General features: G+C 45.3%; 1 protein-coding gene across 6 annotated transcripts in view; it reads right to left on the bottom strand.

The window, feature by feature from the left end:
- LOC147454863 (DEAD-box ATP-dependent RNA helicase 17-like) overlaps positions 1-23780 on the bottom strand; it is a 130367-nt gene extending 106587 nt beyond the window's left edge. The window contains exons 1-5 of one of the 6 annotated variants that reach the window (XM_086516675.1): positions 23481-23780; positions 23337-23409; positions 23105-23214; positions 22829-22999; positions 22047-22115 (exon numbers count right to left, since the gene is read on the bottom strand). In XM_086516675.1, coding sequence (XP_086372801.1) covers positions 22047-22115; positions 22829-22999; positions 23105-23214; positions 23337-23409; positions 23481-23610 — 553 coding nt within the window. In that variant the 5' untranslated portion in view covers positions 23611-23780. Of the gene's footprint in view, positions 1-22046; positions 22116-22828; positions 23000-23104; positions 23215-23336; positions 23410-23480 lie in introns of those variants that run through there. The other 5 variants (XM_086516676.1, XM_086516677.1, XM_086516678.1 and 2 more) reach the window with 5 other exon arrangements.
- Between the last annotated feature and the right edge of the window lie 1370 nt (positions 23781-25150).

The following is a 25150-nucleotide window of genomic DNA, read 5'->3' on the forward strand; positions in this document are numbered from 1 at the left end:
TTGTTGAGCTTGAGAAACTCTATAGGGAGGTTTGTTAGGTGGTGAACTTCCTGCTCAACAGGGTCGAGCCTTCGACTTTCATAGCCTATGGCGTGTCCTTCTTGGAGCAAAACAGCTCCAAGGCAATCACCACAAGCATCACATCGGACCTCAAATGGTTTTGAGAGATCCGGTAGTGTAAGCACAGGTTGAGAGATAAGCTTTTCGAAAGCATTGTTCTCCTTAGCAGACCATGTATACCTAACGCTTTTTTTTGTTAGGTCATGTAATGGTCCCGCAATTTGTGAGAACTTTTCTATGAAGAGTCTATAGTATGCACACATACCTATAAAGCTTCTTAGTTCATGAAGAATCCTTGGTTTAGGCCATCCTTTTATTACCTATAACTTTGATGGATCCATTTGGATGCCATCTTGAGAGATAATTTGACCTAAATACAATATGTGCCGTCTTTCTTTTGCACTAATAGCACAGGTGAGCAAAATGGAGATGAGCTAGGCCTAACCATGCCCTTCTCAACTAACTCATGCACTTGCCACATAATCTCCTCTTGTTGAGCTTGAGAAACTCTATAAGGAGGTTTGTTAGGCGGTGAACTTCCTGGAAGAAGTTCAATTGCATGGTCATCATTACCTCGTTTAGGAGGTAGCTCACAAGGGATGTCGTCAAAAAAGACATCTTGAAACCCCTTGAGAAAATTGGATAACTCTAATTCCTTTTGGTTGCTTTTATTTCTTTTGCTAAAGCATTAGATTCATTTTGAGAATCTTTAACAAAAATCATGTACACGGAAATAGAGCTCTTTATTGACTTGTTGAAAGCTGGTGTATGTACAATGGGGATAGTGTTACCCATTTCCTTAGCATCTATATACATGTCTTTTTCCCTGAACTTAAAGGAGATTCTTCTTTCAGGGAATTTAACATTGGCAGCCAGGCGATCAAACCATGGTGCCCCTAGGATTACATCCTCATGCTTGAGAGGAGAGATAAAGAAGTCCTCTTTGTCCACATAGCTTTGGACATGAAGCCTCAATTTCCCGATTAAGGGAGTGACTGAAGCTTCTTGCCCCTTGAAAGCACTGTCTGCGGGTAGCACATATCCCATCTCATAGGCTTGTATGCCTAGTTTGGTGGCCAACTCTATAGATATAAAATTGTGAGTAGAACCAGGGTCAGAGAATAAAACCATCATGTTCTCTTACCTTTCCCCAAGCATGGCATAGAGGAGATCCTTTGTGGTGAATTTGGTGAGTCTCCTCCTCTTGGATTTCAACCAAGGTAGCTCTAGAGGATCTTGGCGGTTGTTCTTTTGGGGACAAGCGCGGTACGCATGCCCTTGTTCGCCGCACTTGGAACACCGGTTATCCTTGCGATAACGCTCAAGCTCTTCAGGAGAGAGTTTGTTTTTACCTTTGTATACTCCCTTCTCTTTAGCTTTGTTGGAGTTGCCCTTAGGAGACTTTTGGACATTGTCCTTCCCCTTAGGCTCGTTGGAACCCTTGTTTTCCGTGGGCTTATTATTTCTTTTAGCCCTCGTTTGGAAATTGATTCGAGAGGCCACCATAGTATGGTGTATTACCGCCGATATGGTACGTGGCCTTTGGGAGTTGACATACTCCGCCATTTCTTCGGTTAAGCCCGCACAAAATCGTTGCTTTTGCTCTCCAAAATCCAACTTTTTGAAGACAGTGGCTTTGAGTTGTAGGTCCCAAAACTTGTCTACATATTTGTGGATGGATTCATAGAGAGAGAGCTTTAAGCTTCGCCATTCGGTGAGTACTTTGTCTTTGGCATCGGTGGCCAAAAACTGCTCATAATGGAAGCTCTTAAAGCTTTCCATGTTCGCGGAGCTTCACCGTTGGCTCGTAGGCTAGACCACCATTGCCTGGCGGACTTTTCTAAGTGCATAGCTACATGGCGTAGCTTAGAGGACTCCGTGAAGCCCTCATCTCCAAACGCCGCATCAAACTGTTGGATCAAGGCAAAGACTTTGTCCGTAGCACCAAAGGTGCCATCATAGGTAAGGGAAGAGATCCTCTTCCCTCCCTCTTTGAACTTCTTCAGCTTGGACGACCTCTTCCATGCGGCATAGGATTTCCTATGGCCTCTTCTTTTTGATGGTTCAAAGGTTGCACCATCACTTTCTTCAGAAGGTGAAAAATTTGAAGAAGGTGGAGAAGAGGGTGTCCTCTTTCTCGCCTTTTTCTTCTCTTGCTTTTTATCATCCCTCTTTGAATTATGGTGTGGAGAAGGGTGCGATGGTCTTCTCCGCTTTGGTGGTGATGGAGAGCGTTTAGCCCGCCATCTTCGTGGAGCCATCTCTGCCGAGGTGGCGGGAGACTCACTTCTTTCTCGTTCCTTTGGTGGAGGCTCTTGAGTTCTCCTTTGGGAAGGAGATGCATCATCAAGAAGTAAATTCTTGAGCCCTTCGTATGGATTCTCTTCTTCTTTCCGAATCGGAGAGAGACCTCTTTTGGAAGTCTCACAAGGAGGCTTCCTAGGTGTTCTCTCGTCATGGTAGTGAGCTTGGAGAATCCCGTGAGCACGGAGCTGCCGTTGCACTTCACTTTGGAGAGATGGATTGCCCATGGCTTGTTGAAGCCTAGAAACAAGATACTTAACAAGCATTGGAGCATCATTAGTAGCTTGCTCATTAGCAAAATCAAAGTTATCAACATTAATTTCACTCTCTTTACTATTGTCAACCATTCTAACAACTTTTAGGTGTAAACTTTTTAGGTGTACTTTGGCACTTCAAGCCCTAGTTGCTACACCTCTTTACCCCTTTAGAAAAAGCACTCAAGCTACTGTACCCGCGGCTCGAATACCATTAATTGCAAGGAATAGAAGAGAGGGTCGTTCAACACCAAAACAGCACCGGCTCCTGTCAAGCTTCTAATAGCTCAATAGTGGTTAAGCCGTAGGCAAGCCCCGTAGGACTCCACTATTAAAACCATAGCTTTCGACGGTGATGCCCCGTTAGCTGCACGAAGGCAGGCGCAGTGCAAAGCTGAAAAATCCCTATTCTACTTACTCACATGCAATTAATAATACCAACCATTTATAGCTAGCTTGAGGACCTCCCTTCTTGAGAAAGAGAAACCTTGTGCTCTGATACCAATGTAACATTTAATGGCCTAAAAACTTGTGTGTAGCGGAAATTAGCATGAACATAGTGGGCATTTCATTAGAATAGATTCCTAATGAGAATTACAAGAGTGCTTGGGTGGAGAGAGCAACAAAAAGCATAACACCTAGTTAGATAGCATGAACAATACTTTCAAAAGAGAGAGAAATTAAGCTATTGATAACAGTTGAGGACCGGATTTTCATGGAGCCGGTCCCCCCTCCAAAAGGCTTTGTATTATGGTTTCTCCCATCAAGAGAGACATTGTCCAATACAATTCTTTGTGTTCCTTCAAGACTAGCTAGTGCAATGAAGATGCACGAAGCAAAACACTTATCAAACACAACATCAATTATCCCCGGTCTCAGACCCAAGACCTCACACACCTTCGAAGATGGTGAGAGCTAGCAGGGTATGAGAGTAGATTGAGAGGAAGTAGGAGTATTCTTACGAGAAAGATGTACATCTCCTCACATAATCACTCATATTAGCATAGCTTAGCTTACTAATTAGCATGGTAGAGGAGATGAGCATGCATTGAAGCTTGGCTCTTGGTTGGATTTGCATCACAAAGCCAAGAGTTGTTGGTGTAGGCCTCCCTTCTCACAAGCTTGGAGTAGGTGGTAAGCTTTCCATTAAAGCTTGAGAAGGAGAGAGAGTCTTCTTTACTTCACACATGAGATTGTGTGAGTGTGTGTGTGATAATGCCTTGCAAAAATCAGCCCCCTCTCTCTTGGGCGACCCCTCTTGCTATTTGCTCTTGCTACCCTCTCATTGGACCTCCCTAGGGCTAGCCAATGACAATTAAGCAGCATAAGTGATAGCCTTCTGACATGTGTCCCCTTTGCCCTTTTGTGAGAGCTTTAGGTAATTTAATAATTCAACTAAACTCTCATTGGACCCCTTTGCCTCCTGGCCAATAGGAATCAGGCAAGCCATTGGACTGTTGAATGCTCATTGGACCCCTTGGGAGAATGTCCAATAGTCTTGTAGAGGACTTTATTCTCATTGGTTCTTTTATTAAGAGTTTTTAAATTAATTAAACTAGATTTACTCTAGCCTAATTCTCATTGGTCCACCTCCAAGGTCATCCAATAGGAATTGGGTACACCTTGTGGGCATTTGGCCTAGGGAGCTGACATGTGTCCCTCATTCCCTTTGTGTAAAAGGAGCTTGTGTGTGTTGTGTGTGGCTTTCTCTCTCATCCCCTACAAGCAAGGCTCGCCCCCTCCTAAGTAGGGATTTGTAAAGACTTTTTTGACACACACAAAGCATCCAATTCCCCATGGTTGACCTTTGGACACAACCTTTGAATTTTGGAACCTTAGCATTTTGGAAGTCGTAATGGGCTGAACCTTAGGGTCTTTTTAGCCCATTATTGCACATGGCTCTTTTGCAGATGGCCCCCCCTTTGGATCCCTATTTTCCCTCCTTTGGATCCCTACTGTGGCCGGTCTGCTAGCTTAACCAATATTCTAGCTTTTTCTACCCTGGCACTTCCCCATATTAAATGATCAGTTTAACATGAGAAAATCATTTAGGAGAATTAGATATTGATTATTATGACAGGCTTCGTCGGTAGTGGGAGACCCCCCGAGGTCGTGGACGTCTGGATCTACCAAGTTCAGTGGCTCGGTCAAGCAGTGTACCTCTAGTATGAGTAAGCTCTGAGATCTGCTGTAATGACTGCTCCATTGGCTCTCCTCTATCTGGTGTAAAGAAATTTGTGATTCGTCTCTGAGACTGTCTTCCCCTAGTGTCCTCAGCAAGCTCTCCCTAAGTCTGCGCAGCTCTAGCAAGAACAATCCGAGACACCTCTAATGCTTGTATCTCATGGCCCTAGAAAAAGGTCCGAACCCTTCTTTGCATAGACAGTGGAAGCGGTCGCGTATCTCATAGTATGCCGGGCGGTGACGTGTAGTGCAGCTCTGTCTCTGGCTCTAAGTTACATAGGTGACATATCCTGGCTCCTGCCGGCACCCCTCAAAATCGGCCAGTCTCGATCTGGAGCTGATGTGAGGATGTGTGTATCTGTCCAATAGCGCATCTTATCCCATGAGATAAATGTGTATCTATGTATGCAGGCCTAGTCACAAAGCCGTTCTCCGTGAGTTGGAGAAGATGCTCTTTGTAGAAGGCCATCTACGTGGCCAACTCCTATGTCGGTTGTATCCATGTGTTCTTGGTATTTAGTTGAATCAGATCATGACGTATGAGTCTGGTGATCTCTGTCCGTGTGAGAGACAGGGAGGGTGCATCCAGGGAGTATTGAAGCGGAGGTAATCTATCCATGTTGAGACCATGCGACTGAAACCATGATGTCATCTGTCCATACCAACATGCTATATTGCCTTGTAGAGCTAGTTGTCGAGATGACTCTAGGGCAAGCCGCGCGTATCTGTCCCTGGGGAGATTCCATAGACCGTGCATAAAGGAAACTGATCTCGTCAATGCCTCCACCACGAGGGGGGGGGGGGGGGGGGGGGGGGGGGGGGGGGGCAGCTAGCTCGGCTCGGATAATCTCATGTGGTACTGAGGCCTTAGCCCGAATCATCCGAGCGATCATAGAGACCAGAGGCCTCTCCATACATCTCCATCCATCTGTGTTGCCAGATCTCCCATGGTGGTCTATTGAGGGTCCCCATACCTGAACTCCATAGAGCATAGCTAGAGTCACTAGAGTGTCAAAAAGCCAACTTTGTTCGCGGTTCCTGAAACTGAACTTGCGAACACATCCTCTCCAGTCCTCCCAAAGCTGCATATGCTCTCGTCAGTCTAGTCTCTGATGCTCTCCTTAGTGAAAACACCGGTCCACCGAAGACTACCCAAGATAGGTATATGCATCTGTGTACCTCTCCGTCTCCTGGCCATACATAAATACCTCCTGACCCACTGTGGTGTAGTGTTGAACACCATAACCTTGGTTTTCCCCAGAAGACAGACAATCCACTGTCACGAGCAAATGTATGCAGAGCATCCAAATGACATTGCATCCCCTCTGGGGAGTCTGAAATCAGCACAATATCATCAGCATATAGTAACAACAGAATCCATGTCCCTGCTAGCTGAGCCCCCCTGTCCCCCCGACGCTCTACATAGTCCGAAAACTCATCCACATATATCCCAAAAAAAGTTGACAAACACAGTTTCTCCCATTCTTCACTCGAACGGTAAAGTGCAATTACTATCTCGAAGGCCGCCTGAGTTGCACAAAAGCTACCAAATACCTTACCTTCTCTTGAATGTCGTTTCCAACCTACTCCAAATTCAAACTCGTTTGAGATTGTTTAGTTCAGAGGTCATCTCCTGGGTTCCCCGTAGGGGGGGAGGCTTCTTTGTGGCTATGCCCTGCCTTTTGTGAGGCTCATCTTCTGGAGGTAGGTCTTGGGCAGCGCCCACTACATGTTCCGTATGGACACTTGTAGGCCTCTAGATGAGGGGCGTTTTTTCGTAGGCACTATGACTTTCCATATTCCCATTTTGTGGGCCATGGAGGATTTTTATGGGGTCAGGCAGCCTAGGACCATCCCTATCTAGGGAAATCAAGTCCCCCCATTTCAGGCAAATTGTGTGGAGCCCCTTAACTCTCCTGTTGAGCGAGGTTTTCCCACAAGGCTTGTCTACACTCTCTCACTCTTGTCTCTCTATCTAGTGTTGTTTTGTCTCCTCTTCTCTGTGTTAAGAGGAAACAAGGGACTGGTATAAAGAGTCATATTGTGAGGGAAGCTTGGCCAAAAGTAGAGTAGCCATGTCCTCCGAGGTGACCACCTTGCCACAAACAGCAAGCTCGTCTTAAAGCTGCTGCATACCGAGAGAACTGTGAGGACTACTAGTTGAGCAGAGCCTTCTCAAGAGCGAGGATCCGGCCAGGAGTAACCGCCTCATACAGGTTGCAAAGGTAGTCAGTCCCAAACAAGGGACTGGTATAAAGAGTCATATTGTGAGGGAAGCTTGGCCAAAAGTAGAGTGGCCATGTCCTCCGAGGTGACCACCTTGCCACAAACAGCAAGCTCGTCTTAAAGCTGCTGCATAGGTAAGAGGAAACAAGGGACTGGTATAAAGAGTCATATTGTGAGGGAAGTTTGGCCAAAAGTAGAGTAGCCATGTCCTCCGAGGTGACCACCTTGCCACAAACAGCAAGCTCGTCTTAAAGCTGCTGCATACCGAGAGAACTGTGAGGACTACTAGTTGAGCAGAGCCTTCTCAAGAGCAAGGATCCGGCCAGGAGTAACCGCCTCATACAGGTTGCAAAGGTAGTCAGTCCCAAACCTTATGTGCTGATCGAAATGATGTAAGAAGTGAAATCACAGAATTTGCACAATTGATGCAAAGTTAGGAAAACATCATATGATTGAGTACAACCATGACTTGTGTAACAACCGATGATGAAGTACCAAATCCAATACACAATAAGCTAGCTCAAGAGGTAGGAGTCGCCAATGTAAAAGTAGTCGAGGAAGCCGTAATACTAGGACACGTGGCATTGTTGCGGTCCATAAGCCAATCCCGCAAGTCGGTCGCCATAAGAAAACCATGGTTATCTTCCAGACCATAAATTTTGAGCCATCCAACTTCTCCGGCGGGTGAAAGATCGACATTCCGTTGCTGAATGTACGTAACTGCAAGGAAAATATAAGTACATCAAAAAATCTTAAAGGTCTCGCAAAGTAGAAGCACAGGATCAAAGGAAATCTGGAAGCCACCCCCAAGGAACGAAGTAAAGCCGGTGCGAGGATGGAGAAGTAACCGCAATCGAGCCACAAGGTCCAAGAGATCGCAAAGAGAGCAAGCGCATCCGTCCAATGTCAACACAACAAGTGGGGACTGGTAGCACAAGCCAAGGCCGATGATAGAGCAATTCCAAAGTGCAAAATTATGAGCGCAAAGAGAGAATGGACAGCTGAAAATAGCAAACTTCAAGAATCCATAAGCCAATGTCGAGGTCACACAAGACAAAAGCAGCTCGGAAAGAGGAAACTCCCACCGAAGCCGAGGCCGAGACTTGAGAGGCCAACACGAGAGATTCTGAGGTTGCACGTCAAGGAAGAAGGTGCAAAGAGAGAACGCTGCTAAGGAGATACTTGTGGGAGAGTGTGTGGGAGTGGAGCATTGCCAAAAGAAACAAGTAGTTTGCACGCATAGAAGTTTAAACGCTAATACACCAGCGTTTAAAAAATTCAAGGACCGACGTTTCAACTTTTGAACTCTAAGAGGTGGTAAAAGAAGGCTAAGGCTAAAGATGCTAACACTAAGGCTAGCCCAAAAGCAATGGCAATCGAGGCAGAGGCAGAGCCCTTGCGAGGGAGGGCAAAAAAGCGATCGCAGATCTCAAAGGGGAAGCACCTATTGCTCTAATACCATCTCTGAGTATGCAACGGAAGAAGAAACACAAACACGAAAATGTATGTGTGAAAGAGAGAGAGAGAGAGAGAGAGAAATGAAATGTTATATTAACATCTTCAAAAGGCCAAAGTGACCTATGAGACCAGAAAGTTACAATGTGGTGGATCTAATACAAAGTCTGAGTAACAGAGAGAGAGAGAGAGAGAGAGAGAGAGAGAGAGAGAGAGAAAATGAAATGAAATGTTATATTAACGTCTTCAAAAGGCCATAATGACCTATGAGACCCGAAAGTTACAAAGTGGTGGATCTGATACAAAGTCAAAGTAACAAAATAACCTAACAGTACAAAACAAAGATATATACTATGGGGTCCTAAGTTGATCGATGTGAACCAAGCAAAAGACTAAGCAAAAAATGGGCGGCTTGTTGGGAGCTGAATCACAAGAGATCTAGCATCGATCGTTGGCGAATCTCATTAATTTCCTCCATGGTTAGTAGTCTGACCGGGCGTCGTGCATGCGTGGCCAGCATGCTCCGAATTTTCTGTCGTAGCCTCCGTCGATGTTGTGTAGTTCTTCGCAGTCGCGGGCGCCTGGATTTCCCCAGTTCAATCGCTCGGTCAATCAGTGTGCCTCTGGTGTGAGAGGGGGGGGAGCTCTGCTGTGGGACTCGCTCTTGCGGTTGTCCCGTGTCTGCTCTAAAGAAGTCTGTGATCCGTCTTTGAGACTGGCTAACCTCGCCATTCATCACGCTATCTCTGTGTTTGCGCAGCTCGAGCAAGAACAAACCCAGACATCTCTGATCTTCGTATCCCATGACTCTTGAGAGTGGTCCAAAACCTTCTCTGAACAAGCAATGGAAGCGGCCTCGTATCTCGTAGTAGACGGGGCAGCGGCATGTATAGTGTAGCTCTGTCTCAGGTTCCATGTTACACAAGGGGCATGTCTTGTCCTCTGCTGGTACTCCGTTGTATCTCCCAGTCTCAATCCGCAACAGGTGAGAAGATGTGCGTAACTGGCCCATAGCACATCGTATCCCATGAGACAAGTGGGTATCCATGTATCTGGGTCTTGCCACAAAACCATCTTCCGTAAGCTGGAGAAGGTGGTCTTTGTAAAAAGCCATCTTCGTGCCCAATTCCTGTGTTGGTTGTATCCATGTCCTTCTGGTGTCTAGCTGGGTCATGTCTTGATCTTTGACTCCGTAAGGGTGAGAAATGGTGCATCCAATGAGTAATGGAATGGTGGCAGCAGGTCTATGCTGAACCCATGTGCCTGAAACCATGATGTCATCTCCCCGAGAGAGAGGTGAAGCCAGCAACTCAATAATTCTATAGGCAATGCTATAAGATGATCGGTTCTAAAGACAACGATATAAGATGATCGGTATGTGGATTGAGGCTGCACTGATATAGTGAGCCAACTATGGCAAAACCCCTAAAAATATCCAGCACAAAAAAAATCCACAAACTGGGAAAATATAAAATGGGTAAAATGTGTGTTGCTAACCCTATGTGTGCCTAGAATCCCTACCAGAAGGGTGAAAGGGTGGCTAACCCACAATCAAGGACCTGAGTGCACGTGAGAAAAGTAAAGCATGAGTGCAAGCATCTAGAAGGTGAACATAAAGCTCCTAACAAAAGAGAGTTCTCACAATGGAGCTGGCACAATCAATGACACATTGGCTAATTCTTTTGCGCATTTGAGGAGGCCTACTCATGATGAGGAGTTGTAGGAGTTACTTAAAAGGAAGCGTCGTGGTGTTGGTGTCACCGGCCTGTACTTTCAAAAAGGGCGGTAGAAGGGCGGTAGACTTTAGACTTAAACTTTATTTGCTTTCACCCATTTAATTTGTCGCCCACTTTACCTATACTTTCAAGACACAACAAAAGGGGAAAGGGATACAAGCTGCTAGATTGCACCTATATGAGAAGACCGACACCAGATTGGCCCCTAAATAGGCGCCCCATTCGGTATTTCTTTATTCTTTAAGAGAGGGAATAAAAGCTGTGATTCCCTACAAGCTGCCCCGCACAATATTTGGCTGAATTTCAACTGTTTTGGCCCGATTTCGGTAGCATAATTGTACTAAGACCCTTCACAATCAGTATCCCCACGCATTGGATGACTTTCCCGACGCATTCGGACACTTTACAAAACCTGGCGAGAATCTGCAGCACGCTGAATTCTCTGTTTTCAGCCCCGAAAATGCACCAGATCACCTGTACAGCGGTCCCCTCGCGTCCCCGAACCTCCTAGGGATATTAGGGTCCGTTTAGGGTTAAATGGGTGAAAGCAAATAAAGTTTAAGTCTAAAGTCTACCGCCCTTTTTGAAAGTACAGGCCGGTTACATGGTTCCATCGCCGGGATTAAATCACTTTTTCGGGATTAAATCACTTTTTGGCCTTTACGAATTTTTAGTGATGCCCTTTGGTCTCACAAATGCTCCTGCTACGTTCAATAGGATGATGGACAGACTTTTCCGTCCACACCAGCAATTTGTTGGTACATTCTTTGATGACATGATAGTCTACTCAAAGAATGAAGAGGAGCATAGGCATCACTTGGCCATAGGCATAGGCATAACTTAGCCATAGGTTGCTCATCAATGCAAAGAAAAGTGATTTTTTTCTGGAAGAGATTCATTTTCTGGGACACATTGTCTCAAAGGATGGTGTCAGAATGGATCCTGCTAAAGTTGAAGCGATAAGGTCATGGCCAGATTTGAAGACGGTGCACGATGTTCGAAGCTTCTTAGGACTATGCTCCTATTACAGAAGGTTTATCCGAAATTTCGCTGAGATTGCTTCACCTTTACATGCTCTTCAAAAGAAGGCAGTCACCTTCAAATGGATACAAAAAGAGATTTCAGCTTTTAATCTCTTAAAGGAAAAGATGACTTCAAAGCCAATCATTGTCTTGCCAGATCTTAGGAAGTCATTTGTGGTCCAGTGTGACGCCTATGGTAGTAGCATTGGTGCAGTGCTAATGCAAGATGGCAGGGTAGTAGCCTATGAGAGTAGAATCTTGCAAGGGCCAGAAAAGACTATGCAAGTCTATGAAAAAGAACTGCAGGCCGTCATTCATGCGCTCTTAAGTTGGAAACACTACCTGCTAGGTGCAGATTTCGTTGTCCAAACGGATCATCAGACCTTGCGATACTTCTTGACACAGGCAAAGTTATCTGAGAAGCATATGCGATGGGCAAATATCTTGTCCATGTTCCATTTTCAGATTGTGCATGTGGAAGGCAAGAAGAACGTTGTGGCTGATGCCTTGTCAAGGAAGCCACAAATTTCAGTTGTGTCAATTCCTTATCATCATGAACTTGATGATATGAGGGAACAGTATGCAAATGATGAAGATTTTGCAAGGGTCTTCGAGCAGCTAATGGATGGACAACGTCATGAACACTATCCTCTCAAAGATGGGTTCATGATGATGCATGGCAGATTGTGTCACAAAGCCATTGCGAAGCAAAGTTATGTAAGAGAGTCATGTCCCACCGTATGCAGGGCATCGTGGTATCGATGCTACATTTAAAGCCGTTGAGACATTCTTCTATTGGCCTACACTGAGAAGGGATGTGGATGCCTTTGTGCCAGAATGCTTAATATGCCAGAAGGTCAAATTTGACAGGCAAAAGGCACCAGGGTTATTGCAACCACTACCTATTCCAGATAAACCATGGGAAAGTATTGCTATGGATTTTATCTTTGATCTTCCGAGAACACAGACACGAAACGATGGTATTTGGACCATCATTTGCAGATTCAACAAGCAGGCTCATTTTATTCCTGTCAGGAAGAAGATAAAGCCAGATCAGATGGCACGCTTGTTTATGAGCAATATTTTCAAGTATCATGGCATGCCACAGTCGATTGTTAGCCACCGTGATCCACGCATGACAAGTTTGTTCTGGAAAGGCTTGTTTGAGAATATGGGCACCACGCTCAAATTCTCTCCATCATTTCATCCTCAAACAGATGGGCAGTCAAAAGAGGCAAATTCTACTGTCCTAGATCTGTTGAAGTGCTATGTGTCAGAGCATAAAGGAAAGTGGGAGCAGTATTTGCCATTGGTGGAGTATGCATGCAATAATACAGTGCATTCATCAACTGGCAAGGCACCTTTTGAGATAGTTGAAGGTGGCAAGAAAGTTCCTCCCATACTGCATACAAAGGACAAGATATTTGAAGCAGACAAGTATGTTCAGGACATGGATGAAATGTACAAGAAGGTCAAAGTGGCCTTAGAAAAGACTCAGGCAAAGCAAAAGAAAGCAGCTGATAGTCACCGTCGTGAAGTGGTATTTTCACTTGGTCATTTTGTGGTTCTACGCTTTGAAAAGGCAAGGTTAAAGAAAGAGGAAGGGCAAGGAAAGACTGGTTCCAAAGCTCAGCATGCGTTACTATGTTCCTTTTCAAGTATGCGACATAATTAGTGATGTTGCATATAGGCTGAAATTGCCTGAGAGTTGGAAGATTCATAATGCGTTTCATGTGAGTCTTCTTAGACCCTATGTGGGTGATGTGCCAGAAGATATGCCAGCTGAATATAAGCCGGAAGTCGAGGAACTTGACGAGATCTTGGTCCCGGAACAAATTTTGGCACATAAAGAAAGAAAAGTGAAAGGCAAGGTTGCTAGGCGTTACTTGGCGAAGTTCAGAAACTATCCACCAATGGATGCTAAGTGGATGGAAGAAGGTGAACTTGCAGAGTCACCAACTGTGTTATCACTTTACCTTGAAGCCTTCGATTTGCAACCTACCTTGAGTCCTTGACCCCTTGAGTTTCAAAACTACATGGATTGTCAGTGTGACAATGGCTATTGAAAGAAATGTACATGTTATTTAAAGTGAGCTCAACTGAAGTACATGTTACATGAATGTTAGAGCTGTACAGATTGTCAGTTTGGCAATTGCTCTTATGGAATGTCCAAAAGTTTGGTTAGTGCTATAGAAGTGAGTATTTCTTGTCAGTTTGTCAAGGATACAGTAATTGCTTCTATTAAAGGGTACATGTGTAACTGCATTCTTAAACTGTCGGTTTGGGTATGCTCGAAAGTGATACTGGATCCAACATGTACTAAAAGATAGTGGCAAAATGTGAAGCTACCATTTTGTCATTGGAAAGTTAATGACTCAAAGCAATGGCAGAGTGCGAAGCTACCACTATGTCATTGGGACACAATTCACACGTAGGCAATACATGTGTCAACGAGGTGTTAAATACACCACGGATGACAATGAGCATGTATGTGTCGTGCATGTGTCGACAGGTGTGCGCACACTCGAGTGTTGCTGTGAGCATATACGACATAGATGCAAACGAGGACGTTTGAGATTTCAAGAGGGGGGTAAAGGGCGGTAGACTTTAGACTTAAACTTTATTTGCTTTCACCCATTTAATTTGTCGCCCACTTTACCTGTACTTTCAAGACACAACAAAAGGGGAAAGGCATACAGGCTGCTAGATTGCACCTGTATGAGAAGACCGACACCAGATTGGCCCCTAACTTAGGCGCCCCTTTCGGTATTTCTTTATTGTTCAAAAGAGGGAATAAACGCTGTGGTTCCTACAAGTTGCCCCGCACAAACTCGGCTGAATTTCCACTGTTCCAGCGCGATTTCGGCAACATAACTGTACTAGAACCCTTCACAGTCAGTATTCCCACGCATTGACCGACTTCCCGACGCATACGGGCACTTTGCAAAACCTGGCGAGAATCTGCAGCACGCTGAATTCTCTGTTTTCAGCCCTGAAAATGCGCCAGATCACCTGTACAGCGGTCCCCTTGCGTCCCCGAACCTCCTGGGGGTATTACGGTCCGTTTAGGGCCAACACCCTAAACCTGCAAAAATACACAGCAGGCTGTAATTCACTGTTTCGGGCTCCGTTTTGCGTGCCGGTCGCATCCGTAGCAAGTCCTCGAGCTCCCGCACCTGTAGGGCTACTTGCCCTTTGAATCGGACGAGATTTCTGGCGTGAAACCTCTCCGAATTCACCTGTACCTGCGGGGGAATTAGCAGCTAGCTAATCCAGTACCTGTGCAAGAGGCTCTTGCCTCGGCAATCGCGCATGAACCCACACAACTATACATTGGTCAATTGAAAAGCCCACTAGAGGGGCATAACATACTGCCATAGGGGAGAGAGAGAGCAGTGCGTAGCGTGCAGGGCATCACTCCTGGCACCGCACTGTACATAAGAGGGAAAGGAAGCACTCCATAGCTCTCAACCAGTGACAGAAACTGAAAATGAGCCTCCCTTCTCCTAAAATCAGCGCCCACTTCTTCCTGCATGAGGAAAGTGCACAGAAATGTGCCACTTGGCACATTTACAGGCTATTTCCCGTTTCGGGGTTGCCACCTAAAAATCTCCCGATCGGTTGCCCAGTTGACTTCACGGCAGAGTAATAAAATGTTCCCCTTGTCATTCCGGAGATAATGACGCGAACACATTTTCATGTTACAAAATAGCAGTTCCCTAAATTTTAGGAGATGCTGCCATTGTATCTTTCTAGGTCATCTGACCCTCTTTGTACACTGCAGCCACACCAAGAACTGAAATGTAGCCTCTGTAGCAAAGGATTCCACTTTGGCTAGTCAATGACCCCACTTTGGCTAACCATAGTCCTTGTCCAACATTAGTGCTCTCTTGCCCTCAGGCCATGACTCCCTCTGAACAGTTCCACACTAGCTATGCAATGCAGGGCAGTTAGATTTCCCGAGGGGTGTTTCCAAAAAGTGTGAGTAAATAAATAATAAGAAAGAAATCAACAAAAAGGATAGATAGTAGTCACACGCTGGTGGCAGTTGGTGTTACTAAAGAGAGAGGGAGGATAAAACAAACAGACGGAGCCCAACCAACCCTCTCATGGGCCCCCACACCGTTACCCATGTGATATTTGCTTTAAATTGAGTAATTGGAATGTGCACAAATGCAATACTGCCACTTATTCTGGCCATTATTGCAACTCCATAGCTGAATTCTTGCATGAGATGAAAGATGTCACAAACTACTGACGTATCAAGCCACTAAAGACCTGAGCCGACTTGCAGATCCCGGCAGGGGGGCCTAAACCCTAAGAGAAGAAGCGGCAGAAGAAGAAGAAGTCTCACCAACTTACAGTTCCTCGCCGAGTGTGGCCTAATTTTAAAAGAAGTTCCCACCAACTTATGTGCCTCGTCCGATGGGGGCCCAAGGGCCTAGGGCCATAAATAAAGCATGGCCAGCACACACTCACAAACTCTCTAGCATAAAAATTGATGACGTGGCAGGTGTACAGACACCCCGCGTTTTGCCCTGACTGCCACGTGACACGATATTTGTTAATCGCATCCACTGTTGATGACGCGGCAAATTGTACGGACGGCCCTTTTGCGCAAGCTTTTGGGGATCAGATGCTTTAAAAACTTGATGCTTTTCATGTACTGCTTTTGGAAAGGCCCAGGCCCTTTTGCGCAAGCTTTTGGGGATCAGATGCTTTAAAAACTTGATGCTTTTCATGTATTGCTTTTGGAAAGGCCCAGGGCTTTTAAATATGTACCATGGGCTCATTCTCTGGCACGTTTCCACGTGGAAGTGAAAAGAACGGAATATTGGGTTGTACCGAGTTCAAGAAATGTAAAGAAATACCGAAAGGGGTGCTAGGTATTGGGGCCACTTCTCTCTTGGGGTGGAACTTTCTACTCCCCGTCTTGTGCGTCCTGCATCTCTTTCCGTTGAGTTGTTATTTTAAGAGCTTAAAGTTGTTCAATCTATTCTTTTCCGTTAGCAAGTGGTGCCCGCCTGTTACGGTGGTATCAGAGCTCCAATCGTGTGCTTTTTCTAAAAGCATACCGATCCTTCCAAAGTGCAATTAGAATGGAATCTATAGAGTTAAATGAAGAACAAAAGACACTCGAAAGAACCTAAAGAACTTGATGCTTTTAAAACTTGAGGCCCAGGGCCTTTAAATAGGCTCATTCTTTGGCACGTTTTTGCGTAGAAGTGTACGAGCGTTGTACTGAGTTCAAGCAATATAAAGAAATACCGAAAGGGGCACTAGGGTTTGGGGCCAGTACTCTCTAGGGGTAGAACTATGCCACTCCGTGTCTCGTGCGTCGTGCATAGCTTTCAGTTCAGTGTTATTTGAAGTGCTAAAGTTGTTCAATCACTTCTTTTTCCGTTGGCACTTGGTACCCTCCTGTTACATTGGTATCAAAGCTTCGGGCGTGTGCTTTTCTGAAAGCATACTTGTCCTTCAAGAGCAGACAAAGCAAGAAGGCACTTCCAAATTTTACAGAAATGACTTTCTACTCTCGAGAGAAAACCAAACCGAGTTGGATGAAGAAGAAACAACACTCAAGAAAGAACCTAAAGAACCTCTCACATATGTTTTTATCAAAGAATGTTCGTGTCCCTACCCAAACTTACTAGCCACTCTTCATCCGCTTCCAAATTTTATAGAAATGATTTTCCGTTTCTTGAGAGAAAACCACACGGAGTTGGATGAAGAAGAAAGAACCCAAAGAACATCTCTCATATGTTTTTATCAAAAAACCTTCGAGTTCCTGCCTCGGACTTACTAGCCAGTCTTCGTGCGCTTTCAAATTTTATAGAAATGGCTTTCCATTTCTTGAGAGAGAACCAAACCGAGTTGGATGAAGAAGAAAGAACCTAAAGAACATCTCTAGGATGTTTTTATCAAAGAATCTTCGACTCCGTGCCCTGCACTGACTAGCCACTCCACCCTTAGTCCATCGGGCATCGGGCACGCTCCCATCTTCATCACTCTGTCTTAAGGGGCATAAGCATAGTCACAGGGGACGCCCATTTTTGGGCTTCCCGTCCCCACTTGCCGTCCCGCCCTCTTTTTTACACTAAAAATCCATTTGAGCCCCGTCCCTCGTCCCTGGGACGCGTCCCTTGTGACTATGGGCATAAGCCATAAAGAACCCAAGACCACTTGTAAGAGAAGGAGGAGATAAGGAAGAAGGGGTTCATCGAGCCCTACGTATGGATGCGAGCATATTTTGATCCGACAATTTTGAAAACTAAGCTTCTGGCACAGTTGTTTTGGGGGGGGGGTGTACCATCACCGCTACAAGAACACTATTTGTCCAAGCCAATTTGGACTATTCAAGAGGTTATGGACCATGCTACGGTCGGCTACAACTTTATGGATGAAACCTAATGTCACAAAGTGATGACGTGGCATGACTACGTGGAAGAGAAATGGCCAAGTGGACAAGAGAAACTGAACTGACCAACTTGAAGAACTTACGGAGCACACATCATGGAACCCTGAAGCTGATTTCCGTAAAACGCGTTCACATGCTGATGTGAGAGGCTATACAGATTTCCGAGGAATGGTTAAGTGGACAAGAGAAACTTAATTGACCAATGTCCACGCACTTAGAGTAGTTGCATATCCTCTCGTTGCACACAACATGATCATCAGCATTACAGTCAGTAGCCAGCATGAGCATTTTACAGTGCACAAAACCCATTTTCTCTATTTTAGCCATTTTTCACTTATTATTAATAAGTGACTTTGTTGGGGAACTGAGTAGGGCAAATTTGTTAGTCTCTTTAAAAGAAACCTAGCGCTAGCACTTTCTGGCAGAAGAGGCAGCAGACACCCAACAACTTGCAGTGCACCTTCTCAACAAGACCAGCAAGACTACCTAGCGTTTTTCAGCCAACCAGACCACCTAGCGTTTTCTATAGCAAATCAGCCTTGGCATTTCTACAGCAGAGGAGCTAGTGTTTTAACAGATCACAGAACAGCCTTGCGTTTTTGCATTTGCAGATTCACATCAACGTTTGCAGATTCCCGGCGACAGGATCAGCCATTGCATCAGCGTTTTCTGTTTTAGCCCTTAGACTCCACAATAGCAGCCCCTAACCTCGCAGGCCTCACCTTCCCGCAACAGATCCTCACCGCACGGTCAGATCAGCCGACGTTTCCAGTTTCAGCCCACTGTTCGCAGATTTCAGCATCTGTGTTTTCAGCGCATCGTCGTCGCGTCGTCACCATCGCCGTCCTTGCCGACACTGTCAAAATTCAGCACATAGCAGATTTAGAGATTTCAGCCCCTAGCGTTACCAATTTTCAGCCCGTCTCGTCCCGTCATCATTGTCATCGACATCGTCGGCAAGTCCATCCATCTAGACCATTGTACCAGATTTGTGCAATCAATAGCATAGACCTCTCTCGCCGTAGAGAGTGGGGCCCTTGGAGGAGGGTTTGACAACATTCTGGTGTCGTATTCTCTCCTCTCTCTCTCTCTCTCTCTCTCTCTCTCTCTCTCTCTCTCTCTCTCTCTCTCTCAGAATGTTGTCGTATTCTCTCCTCTCTCTCTCTCTCTCTCTCTCTCTCTCTCTCTCTCTCTCTCTCTCTCACATCATCTTCATTCACAGTGTTTTTCCACTTTCTTTGTGATCATTTGCACTCTCTCACTAAAGGAACAGAAGGCTCTCCCTTCCGTAAGTAAAAAGAACCCTTGAGCACAGTTTGGAGCACTCATCTTGAGCAAAGTTCAACATTCACATCCGTTGCACCTTACAAATAGGGTTTTGACAGAGTGCCATTGTCCATCTTTTTCGGGCCATCGTGGCAAACACCACCTTGAAAGGTGTGGAGCAGTTTTTCTATTGGCTCAAAAAGGACGTGGATAAGTTTGTTCACAATTGTTTGATATGCCACAAGGTCAAGTTCAATAGGCATAAGGCACCTGCAACCTTTACCTATACCTAGCCGACCTTGGGAAAGTATAGTAATGGGTTTCATTTTTTATCTCCCCAAGACTCAAAGCGGGCATGATGGCATTTGGACAGTCATCGACAGATTTAGCAAGCAGGCTCATTCTGTTCCGGTCAAGAAGACAGTTAAGCCAAATCATTTGGCTAAACAATTTGTCTCACAGATATTTTGACTACATGGCATGCCTCAGTCAATAGTTTTGGATAGAGTATCCCCATTTTACTGGTTTGTTTTAAAGGGCAATCTGGGAGAATATTGGTACACAGTTACAATTCTTGTCCACAGACAGATGGGCAATTGAAGACAGCAAATTCAGAGGTTCTAGACTTGTTGAAGTCTTACATCTCTGATCGGAAGGCTCAGTGGGAGAAGTATTTGCCCTTGCTGGAGCTTGCCTACAACAACACAGTACATACATCTACGAGGAAGGCGCCATTTGAAATTATTGAGGGTGCTAAGAAGGTTCCACCTATTCTAAGCACCAAGGATAAGATTTTTGAAGCAGATCAGTGCGTTCAGGATGTGGACACTACTTTTGCTATGGTGCACGAGGCGTCTCAACCACGGCATAAGAAGGTAGCAGACAAGCATCGACATGACTTGCAGCTGAAGGAGGATGATTAGGTGCTTTTATAGTTTGAAAAGGCACGACTACGGAAACGAAAGGGTAAGGAGCGACTTTTTCCAAATGCGATACTGTGACCCTTTCAGATTCAACAGAAGATAAATAATGTATCCTTCAAACTGAAGTTACAAGATACTTGGAAGATTCACAATGCATTTCATGCGAGTCTATTGAGACCTTTCAGAGGTGAGGCGCCAGTGGACAGGGAGCCAGAGGAGCAACCCAAAGAGGAAGAGAGAGGAAATTCTCATTCCAGAACACGTCCTGGCTCACAAAGAAAGGAAAGTGAAAGAGATCAGATGATAGTGCGCCTCAAGATCCTGACAAACACAACGGACAAGGGCGGATAGGGAAGCTACCCACACATCCCAGGGCACAAGGAAAGAAAGAAAATGGAATCAACTAGTAGATCACAGAATTCCATAAGACCCTTCGGGAGTTGTACTTTGCTCAAGCATTAATATAAAAGAAATACCAAAAGGGCGCCAATCTTTGGGGCCAATCTCTCTGGGCACGGAACTACGTTGGGCCGTGTCAACCAAATTGAACTGTGATTTTAAAGTTGTGAAGTATTTTAAGTGATTCTCTCGTGTCGTGTCCGATTCCCGACTTGGGAAGCCCAATCGCTGTGACAGACTCTACGTCCAGATGCTCTGCAGAGTGAGGCCCAAAGGGCTCTTTTATTCTTACAAGGGATGCCCATAAGCAGAGCCCCAAAAGCAAGCAGGTTCAAAAGCACTTTCCCCCAAAAGCAACCAGCGTAATTTGCGAAAATCCGTACAACCTGCCATGTGGCACCTGCAGCGCAAATTGCGGAAATTCCGTATGGCCCTGCCACATCACCATCCGTATGATCTGCCACGTTAGCATGTCAACTCATTTTACGAAAACCTCTCCCAGAGGCCAAGCTTTTGTTATTTGGACTCTCGGCCGCTGCTCCATAAGTTCCTTAAGTTGATTGGAACAGTTTCTCTTGTCCACTCAGCCATTTCTCTTCCAGTTGGTCATGCCACGTCATCACTTCGTGACATAACATGCATATGCGGCCAACCACTGAATATTCCCAATTGGGTGAGATTGCATGGATATGTAATTTTAGTGCATCGAGACACCCATTACCGATCAATGCAGTCTGAGTGTGATGGCTAATTTGCTACACCGGAATATCAAGAGCTCCAATCTGGAATGAGAAAACTGATTGTCCCTCAGAATGTCCCTCGGAAAGTTTTGAGCTAACTTGAGTTGTTTTGCAGATATACGGTAATCGCAGACGATTACTCTTCTTTCAAGAAGCGGGGATGTCACAAACTGCTGACATGTCGAGCCACTGAAGACATTGTATAGATTTGTTGAAATTACACTGCCAGCTTTTTGGAGCCGGAAGCTTTTAGAGTTAAAGCTTCTCATGTACTGTTTTTAGAGAGACCAAGGGCCTTTAAAAAGATGGGTTGGGCTCTTCCAACCAGAAAGGTGAAATAGAGCCAATTATCAGAGTCCCGCAGAGTTGTACTGAGTTCAAGCAATATAAAGAAATACCAAAAGGGACGCCAGGGTTTGGGGCTAATGCTCTCTTGGGGTGGAACTCCACCACTCCCGTCTCGTGTATCATGCACTCTCTCTCAGTTTAGTTGTTTTGAACTGTTCAAAGGTGTCTCGTCTGTTCCTTTCCGTTGGCACGTGGTGCTTGTCCACTTACAAAGGTTTGCCTGGCAAGTTAACTCTGGAAAGAACTGAGGATCACACCATTAAATTGATCCCCAACACTACTACTCCAAAATGAATACCTTATAGAGTGAGGAGAGTCAAACAAGAAGAGATTATCAGCCAAGTGCAGAACCCCATTGAAAAGGGTTTGATCCAGCATAGTACTTCACCTTTTCATTTTCCAATATTACTTGTACTAAAGAAAGACGGATCTTGCAGTAATCCATTGTTTTCTCCAAGTCTGAGATAGCATTTGTTGCAGATATTCAAAGCACTAAGAGAATACAAAATGGTTATCAACAGGAAGAAGAGCGAGTTCTTTTATCAAAGATACACTTTTTGGGACATTGTTTTGGCCAAGGGTGTTAGAATGGGTCCAGCTAAAGTGGAGGCTATTCGTGTGATTGGCTTACGTTGAGGAATATACATGATGCAAGGTGCTTTTTGGAATTATGCTCCTACTACATGCGGTTCATTAGAATCCAAGTGATACCTTTCACTTGGAGAAGACGTTCACAGATTGCAGCATTTGAGAGACTCAAGTAGAAGTTGACTATTGGACCTGTCATAAAAGTGATGATGTCACATGTCCCACTGACGAGACCAAACATAGCACATAAAAACTGATGAACATAGCACCTAAAAACTGATGACATGGCTGACGTACGAAATCCTAGAAATCGCGTTATGAATCGTGGAAGCTGACGAAATTCTGTTTTTGGGCCCTAGTTGTCTATATCTGATGCTTTTTAGGGACTAGGGCCTTTAAACATGTGACTTGGGGGACCTCTCCGACATTCTAGCACATGTAGATTGCAGAGTAAGCTCTCCCCGGCAGTTGTACCTTTGTCAAGAGCAATATAAAAGAAATATCAAAAGGGGCGCCAAGGTTTCGGGGCCGGTGCATCTGACTCCGTCACTCCGTGTCTACCGTGTGGATGCTCTCTTCAATTGTGTTGGAAGTGCTAAAAGTTCCAGTTCTGTTCTTTAAGCACCAAAAACCAATGTGAAATAGGGGAAAGTGATCGGAAACCACAAAGAAGTCCCCAACAAAGAAAGGTCCCCCAAGCATATCTTACTTGCTCTCCCCATGCTTTCGAGATTCATGTCCCACCAAACTAAATAGAAAATGTTGCAAATGTGCCCACGTTTTGAGTACAACAAAAAATACCCTCAAATGTGAACGGGGAGGGGGTGGGGGAGTGGCATTGTATAACGCATCATCAATCGAGACAAGATATAATCTCTACATGCAATATCTAAAAGCCTTGTTACCTTTACGGAGTCGCGCCTTTTCTTTCATCCTGCTCTCTCCTCCCATGACATGGCCTGGAACCAGCCACTGGAATCGATGCACTAATTGTTTTACAACTTCGTAGACCTGCAAGCAAAGCTCCCGAGTGGGAACAAGCACCAAAGCTGTTGCCTGATCCATCAGAATGCTCCCTTTCATTTTATTGCTCGAAGGACAACAGAGTTCTTTTAGAGGCAAGACAACATGACACAAAATCACATTGAAAGACGACCTTGATGTCACAAAAAGCCTTTTACCGTATGTGCCATCAGTCCGAGATATTTTCTTCAATTTGGCCTGCAATTTATGAACAATTGGTGCCAGGTACACAACAGTCTTTCCAGTACCCGTTTCGGCATTAACCAAACTGAGAATGAGACAGTAAAGGAAGATGTCCAGGAAAGTTGAAAGCATCACACACACACACACACACACACACACCAAAAAAAAGCATTCATGCAGCACGGCACATTCATTCATAAAAGATACACATCTCTGTTGGAGAGAATTGAAGGAATGGCAGCTTGTTGGATATGGGTGGGTGCGGAGAATCCCATGCGCTCTGGAGCAAAGACAGGAAATCAAATTTCACTGCTGAGTCAAGGTGAAAGTCCTGAGCAGAAAAAGAATTACCGCGCATGTGTGTGCAGAGGGTTTCACAGAGACCCAAATCCTGGAAGCTGCAGTGCACAAAAGGTGTTTGCTGCCGCTGAGCTTCCAGCTCCTCCTCCGCCGCCGCTGCCCGCCGTCTCTTTCTATTCATCGCTAGTGTCTACAGTGAGGTTCTGTGTTTTAGGCAATCACAGTGGCGTGAACGTGTTCTTTGAAAAAGATTCAAGCTAGTATGATGTGGTCAAGTTTGGTGGAATGTAGTGAGGATTCCCTAGCGTGATGTAGAGGTGGCGGTAGGGATGCAGGGAATTCGTCCTCTCTCTCTCGAACTCGCTCTCTAAAGTTTTGCAAATGTTGTGAGGGGTTCTCTCTCTCTCTCTCTCTCTCTCTCTCTCTCTCTCTGCGAAGCAGGTGGGCGGTAGTTTGCCGACTGTCCCTCTTATATATTATTGTGCTCCTTTGTGTTTGCACAAGCTCTTGCAGGGGAGTAGGTGGAGTAGTCTCTCTCTCTCTCTCTCTCTCTCTCTCTCTCTCTCTCTCTCTCTCTCTCTCTCTGCGTCGTAGGATGAGCAACCAGGCCTGAGAGATGGAGTCAGGGAGGTGGGGCAGGCGAAAGGGGGAGGGAGAGGGGGGGGGGGGGGGGGGGGGGGGGGGGGGGGGATTCTCTCTCTTTGTCTCTCGCAAGGGAGCTGACGTGGAAAGGGGGAGGGGGGATAGATTCGGGGGTATCAAGTATTATTCTAGTATGCCAGTATGTAGAGTAGACTAGTTAGTATGTATGGTCAATTTCAATAAAAGATAATCAACTCTTATTGTAATCTAGAGAATCTCTCCTTTGTTGCTCACCTTCTCAAGTTGTGTTTGAACACTGGTAAATGGGTTATCTCTCTCTATGAGCTAAAAATCAGTGCAGGGTATGTATGCTAACATGCACTCCTCCTTTTTTTTAATAGGAAAAGTGCACTTTCTCCTCCCGTCACCCCTCAGCTGCACCTGCCTTCTCCTCTCGTCGTTTCTCGGTTGCCAACGCTTCTTGCTATGAAAGACCAAAAGCAATCGTGCGAAGATTCCTATTAATGGGGATTTTGGAAAATCGTGGCCACATACTCAAGGCATTGCTTAAAGGAATATAACTTCCTGCTACAATAACGGCAATTAACAAGATGCAATTAGAACTGAGAAAGAAGTTGAATCCATGGCTAAACAAAAGAGAGGAGGCCCAACTTGGTTACTCCCACAAAAATTAGTGAAATTAGCAAGGGCTTAGTGTGAAATTAAAGTGTGTAGGCACACAATTAGCAAGATATGGTATCAACTTAGAAAAAATTGAGCACACTGCTTCATGCACACACATCCAAAATCCACAAAATCATAGACACACAAGTGAAATTAGTGAGAAAACCGATCCGATTATGCCATAATTACACTAGCATAGACCATCGCTCCTTGACGATGACGCCAAATGTTGGGGGTACCATCGTAGCATAGCTCCAATGACCAACAATAATTGTCAATCCGGAGGGATGAGTATGCCCAGCACACTCTGGAAAAACAATTGGGAGAAGAATCTTTAGAGGATTCCCTTATGGTGATGGGAATGGCGACGCGGGCGTGAGCAGGCGACTAGGGCAGGCAAATAGGTTGGACGTGAGCAAAGGAGAAAAAGAAGGAGGCGCACAATGTTGGCTAGG

Source organism: Adiantum capillus-veneris, chromosome 7 (assembly GCF_014529385.1).
Source record: "Adiantum capillus-veneris isolate H3 chromosome 7, ASM1452938v2, whole genome shotgun sequence".
In the NCBI taxonomy this organism is placed as follows: Eukaryota; Viridiplantae; Streptophyta; class Polypodiopsida; order Polypodiales; family Pteridaceae; genus Adiantum; species Adiantum capillus-veneris.